We start from the raw sequence: 6000 nt of genomic DNA on the forward strand, positions 1-6000 counted from the left end.
CCTACTCATTCAAGGGTTTAGACACACCTACTCATTCAAGGGTTTGGACACACCTACTCATTCAAGGGTTTAGACACACCTACTCATTCAAAGGTTTTTTATATTTTTTACTATTTTCTAAATTGTTGAATAATAGTGAAGACATCAAAACTTTGAAATGGGTTTTACAGCTTATTGTAGAGTGGGTTAAGAGGTTTTACGGCCCTCTACAAATCAAATCAAATGTTATTTGTCACTGTCGCCCGAATTCAACAGGTGTAAACCTTACAGTGCAATGCTTACCAACGTCGTCCGGGTTAGGAGAGGGTTTGTCATTGGCCCAACGTCGTCCGGGTTAGGGGAGGGTTTGTCATTGGCCCAACGTCGTCCGGGTTAGGGGAGGGTTTGTCATTGGCCCAACGTCGTCCGGGTTAGGGGAGGGTTTGTCATTGGCCCAACGTCGTCCGGGTTAGGGGAGGGTTTGTCATTGGCCCAACGTCGTCCGGGTTAGGGGAGGGTTTGTCATTGGCCCAACGTCGTCCGGGTTAGGGGAGGGTTTGTCATTGGCCCAACGTCGTCCGGGTTAGGGGAGGGTTTGTCATTGGCCCAACGTCGTCCGGGTTAGGGGAGGGTTTGTCATTGGCCCAACGTCGTCCGGGTTAGGGGAGGGTTTGTCATTGGCCCAACGTCGTCCGGGTTAGGGGAGGGTTTGTCATTGGCCCAACGTCGTCCGGGTTAGGGGAGGGTTTGTCATTGGCCCAACGTCGTCCAGGTTAGGGGAGGGTTTGTCATTGGCCCAACGTCGTCCGGGTTAGGGGAGGGCTTGTCATTGGCCCAACGTCGTCCGGGTTAGGGGAGGGTTTGTCATTGGCCCAACGTCGTCCGGGTTAGGGGAGGGTTTGTCATTGTAAATAATAATTTGTTTTTAACTGACTTGTTAAATCAAGGTCACATAAAGAGTTATACTTACAAGCCCCTTAACTCTATAATATATATATATATATCTTACAAGCCCCTGTACTCTATAATATATATATATATATATCTTACAAGCCCCTTAACTCTATTTCTTGAACTGCATTGCTGGTTAAGAAAATATTGACAAAATAAAGTAAAAAATATATATAATTAAATTAAAAAGTGTGGGGGGGGGGGGTACAGGTTAATTGTCTATGCATAGAGAGAGAGGGGGGGGTACAGGTTAATTGTCTATGCATAGAGAGAGAGGGGGGGGTACAGGTTAATTGTCTATGCATAGAGAGAGAGAGGGGGGGGTACAGGTTAATTGTCTATGCATAGAGAGAGAGGGGGGGGTACAGGTTAATTGTCTATGCATAGAGAGAGAGGGGGGGGGTACAGGTTAATTGTCTATGCATAGAGAGAGAGGGGGGGGTACAGGTTAATTGTCTATGCATAGAGAGAGAGGGGGGGTACAGGTTAATTGTCTATGCATAGAGAGAGAGGGGGGGGTACAGGTTAATTGTCTATGCATAGAGAGAGAGAGGGGGGGGTACAGATTAATTGTCTATGCATAGAGAGAGAGGGGGGGGTCCAGGTTAATTGTCTATGCATAGAGAGAGAGGGGGGGGTCCAGGTTAATTGTCTATGCATAGAGAGAGAGAGGGGGGGGTACAGGTTAATTGTCTATGCATAGAGAGAGAGGGGGGGGTCCAGGTTAATTGTCTATGCATAGAGAGAGGGGGGGGTACAGGTTAATTGTCTATGCATAGAGAGAGAGAGGGGGGGGTACAGGTTAATTGTCTATGCATAGAGAGAGAGAGGGGGGGGTACAGGTTAATTGTCTATGCATAGAGAGGGGGGGGTACAGGTTAATTGTCTATGCATAGAGAGAGAGAGGGGGGGGTACAGGTTAATTGTCTATGCATAGAGAGAGAGGGGGGGGTCCAGGTTAATTGTCTATGCATAGAGAGAGGGGGGGGGGGGTACAGGTTAAGTGTCTATGCATAGAGAGAGGGGTGGGTACAGGTTAATTGTCTATGCATAGAGAGAGGGGGGGGTCCAGGTTAAGTGTCTATGCATAGAGAGAGGGGGGGGGGGGGGGGTCCAGGTTAAGTGTCTATGCATAGAGAGGGGGGGGGGTCCATGTAAATAGTCCGGGTGGTCATTTGGGGGTAGAAGCCGTTAAGGAGCCTCTTGGACCTAGACTTGGTGCTCTGGTACCGCTCGCCGTGTGGTAGCAGAGAGAACAGTCTGTGACTCGTGTGACTGGAGTCTTTCACAATATTTGGGGCCTTCCTCTGACCCCGCCTGGTATAGAGGTCCTGGATGGCAGGAAGCTTGGCCCCAGTGATGTACTGGTCCGTACGCACCACCCTCTGTAGAGCCTTACGCCGAGCAGTTTCTATACCAGGCGGTGACGCAACCGGTCAGGATGCTCTCGTTGGATGCTCTACACTATCAACTATGTGGGTGATTACACTACCCTAGTCACACAGCCATGTTGTACTTCCTTTACACTAAAACAACTGTGTGAGTTCGTAGCCTTACCTTGCCGGTGAGGGCAGACCAGACTTTGAGAGTGTTGTCGTCAGAACCACTGACTATGAGGTCACCACAGAACTGTAGACACGTGATCACATGATCATCGTGACCTTTTAACACCTGAGAGAGATGAGAGAGACGAACGAGAGATGAGAGAGAGGTAGAGTGAAGATGTTAATCCAGGTGAGATTATACACGCCTTTAATCCAGTTGAGATTATACACACCTTTAATCCAGTTGAGATTATACACACCTCTCCATATAATACCTTAGGTGAGGTGATATCCCCAGTCCTCTCTATATAATACCTTAGGTGAGGTGATATCCCCAGTCCTCTCTATAAAATACCTTTGGTGAGGTGATATCCCCAGTCCTCTCTATAAAATACCTTAGGTGAGGTGATATCCCCAGTCCTCTCTATATAATACCTTAGGTGAGGTGATATCCCCAGTCCTCCAGTTGCTCTCTATCCTGTGTTGTTGTACGTAGGCACTCTTCCAGGGCGAGTGGAGGAACCCAGGTTTAAGAGTCTTTCTTCTCTTCACAACCAGGGGCTCTTCAATACCTGGTTAGACACGATTAAATTACATCAAACACAGGGTTAAATACCTAAACTGGAACATGCTTAACACCCCGGCCATCCTACAATCTAAACTTGATGCCCTCAATCTCACACAAATTATCAATGAACCTACCAGGTACAACCCCAAAGCCGCAAACACGGGCACCCTCATATATATCATCCTAACCAATTTGCCCTCTAAATACACCTCTGCTGTCTTCAACCAAGATCTCAGCGATCACTGCATCATTGCCTGCATCCGTAATGGGTCAGCGGTCAAACGACCTCCACTCATCACTGTCAAACGCTCCCTGAAACAATTCAGCGAACAGGCCTTTCTAATCGACCTGGCCGGGGTATCCTGGAAGGATATTGATCTCATCCCGTCAGTAGAGGATGCCTGGTTATTTTTTTAAATGCCTTCTTAACCATCTTAAATAAGCATGCCCCATTCAAGACATTTAGGACGAGGGACAGATATAGCCCTTGGTTCTCCCCAGACCTGACTGCCCTTAACCAACACAAAAACATCCTATGGCGTTCTGCATTAGCATCGAACAGCCCCCGTGATATGCAGCTGTTCAGGGAAGCTAGAAATCATTATCCACAGGCAGTTAGAAAAGCCAAGGCTAGCTTTTTCAAGCAAGAATTTGCTTCCTGCAACACTAACTCAAAAAAGTTCTGGGACACTGTAAAGTCCATGGAGAATAAGGTCACCTCCTCCCAGCTGCCCACTGCTCTGAGGCTAAGAAACCCTGTCACCACTGATAAATCCAATATAATTGAGAATTTCAATAAGCATTTTTCTACGGCTGGCCATGCTTTCCACCTGGCTACTCCTACCCCGGTCAACAGCACTGCACCCCCCACAGCAACTCGCCCAAGCCTTCCCCATTTCTCCTTCTCCCAAATCCAGTCAGCTGATGTTCTGAAAGAGCTGCAAAATCTGGACCCCTACAAATCAGCCGGGCTAGACAATCTGGACCCTTTCTTTCTAAAATTATCTACCGAAATTGTTACCACCCCTATTACTAGCCTGTTCAACCGCTCTTTCATATCGTCTGAGATTCCCAAAGATTGGAAAGCAGCTGCGGTCATCCCCCTCTTCAAAGGGGGGGACACTCTTGACCCAAACTGCTACAGACCTATATCTATCCTACCCTGCCTTTCTAAGGTCTTCGAAAGCCAAGTCAACAAACAGATTACCGACCATTTAGAATCTCACCATACCCTCTCTGCTATGCAATCTGGTTTCAGAGCTGGTCATGGGTGCACCTCAGCCACGCTCAAGGTCCTAAACGATATCTTAACCGCCATCGATAAGAAACATTACTGTGCAGCCGTATTCATTGACCTGGCCAAGGCTTTTGACTCTGTCAATCACCACATCCTATTCGGCAGACTCAACAGCCTTGGTTTCTCAAATGATTGCCTCGCCGGTTCACCAACTACTTCTCTGATAGAGTTCAGTGTGTCAAATCGGAGGGTCTGTTGTCCGGACCTCTGGCAGTCTCTATGGGGGTGACACAGAGTTCAATCCTCGGGCCGACTCTCTTCTCTGTATACATCAATGAGGTCGCTCTTGCTGCTGGTGAGTCTCTGATCCACCTCTACGCAGACGACACCATTCTGTATACTTCTGGCCCTTCTTTGGCATGCCCGCCTGTCCAGCGTCACTATCCTGGACGGCTCTGATCTAGAATACGTGGACAACTACAAATACCTAGGTGTCTGGTTAGACTGTAAACTCTCCTTCCAGACCCACATCAAACATCTCCAATCCAAAGTTAAATCTAGAATTGGCTTCCTATTTCGCAACAAAGCATCCTTCACTCATGCTGCCAAACATACCCTTGTAAAACTGACCATCCTACCAATCCTCGACTTCGGCGATGTCATTTACAAAATAGCCTCCAATACCCTACTCAACAAATTGGATGCAGTCTATCACAGTGCAATCCGTTTTATCACCAAAGCCCCATATACTACCCACCATTGCGACCTGTACGCTCTCGTTGGCTGGCCCTCGCTTCATACTCGTCGCCAAACCCACTGGCTCCATGTCATCTACAAGACCCTGCTAGGTAAAGTCCCCCCGTATCTCAGCTCGCTGGTCCACATCTAACCTGGACACACAGGGTTAAACACCACCTCTAACCTGGACACACAGGGTTAAACACCACCTCTAACCTGGACACACAGGGTTAAACACCACCTCTAACCTGGACACACAGGGTTAAACACCTCTAACCTGGACACACAGGTAATTCCACAATAATTTGCTAATAAATTCATAAAAAATCCTACAATGTGATTTTCTGGATTTGTTTCCCTCATTTTGTCTGTCATAGTTGAAGTACCTATGATGAACATTACAGGCCTCTCTCATCTTTTTAAGTGGGAGAACTTGCACAATTGGTGGCTGACTAAATACTTTTTTGCCCCACTGTATGTATGTGTGTGTGTGTGTGTGTGTGTGTGTGTGTGTGGTGTATGTGTGTATGTATGTATGTATGTATGTATGTATGTATGTATGTATGTGTGTGTGTGTGTGTATGTATGTATGTGTGTATGTGTGTATGTGTGTGTGTGTGTGTGTGTGTGTGTGTGTGTGTGTGTGTGTGTGTGTGTGTGTGTGTGTGTGTGTGTATGTATGTATGTATGTATGTATGTATGTATATATATGAGATGAGTAATGGGAGATATGTAAAACATTCTTAAAGTGGCGTTATTAAAGTGACTAGGGTCCCATTTATTAAAGTGGCCAATGATATCAAGTCTGTAGGTAGGCAGCCGCCTCTCTGTGGTGGCTGTTTAACAATCTGATGGGTGCTGTAGGTGTCCTGGAGGGCAGGTAGTTTGCCCCCGGTGATGCGTTGTGCAGACCCCACCACCCTCTGGAGAGCACTGCGGTTGTGGGCCGAGCAGTTGCCGTACCAGGCGGTGATACAGCCCGC

The 6000-nt window shown here is 47.5% G+C and overlaps 1 protein-coding gene across 3 annotated transcripts in view; it reads right to left on the minus strand.

Moving 5' to 3' along the window:
* The window catches only part of LOC109883748 (F-box/WD repeat-containing protein 7), a 58828-nt gene that overhangs the window by 30713 nt on the left and 22115 nt on the right, over nucleotides 1-6000 (minus strand). For all 3 annotated transcript variants that reach the window (XM_031832667.1, XM_031832669.1, XM_031832668.1), the window contains 2 exons: nucleotides 2910-3046; nucleotides 2488-2601 (listed from right to left, as the gene is read on the minus strand). In XM_031832667.1, the coding sequence (XP_031688527.1) occupies nucleotides 2488-2601; nucleotides 2910-3046 (251 nt within the window). The remainder of the gene's footprint in view (nucleotides 1-2487; nucleotides 2602-2909; nucleotides 3047-6000) is intronic.

The sequence above is a fragment of the Oncorhynchus kisutch genome, linkage group LG9, assembly GCF_002021735.2.
Source record: "Oncorhynchus kisutch isolate 150728-3 linkage group LG9, Okis_V2, whole genome shotgun sequence".
Taxonomy (NCBI): Eukaryota; Metazoa; Chordata; class Actinopteri; order Salmoniformes; family Salmonidae; genus Oncorhynchus; species Oncorhynchus kisutch.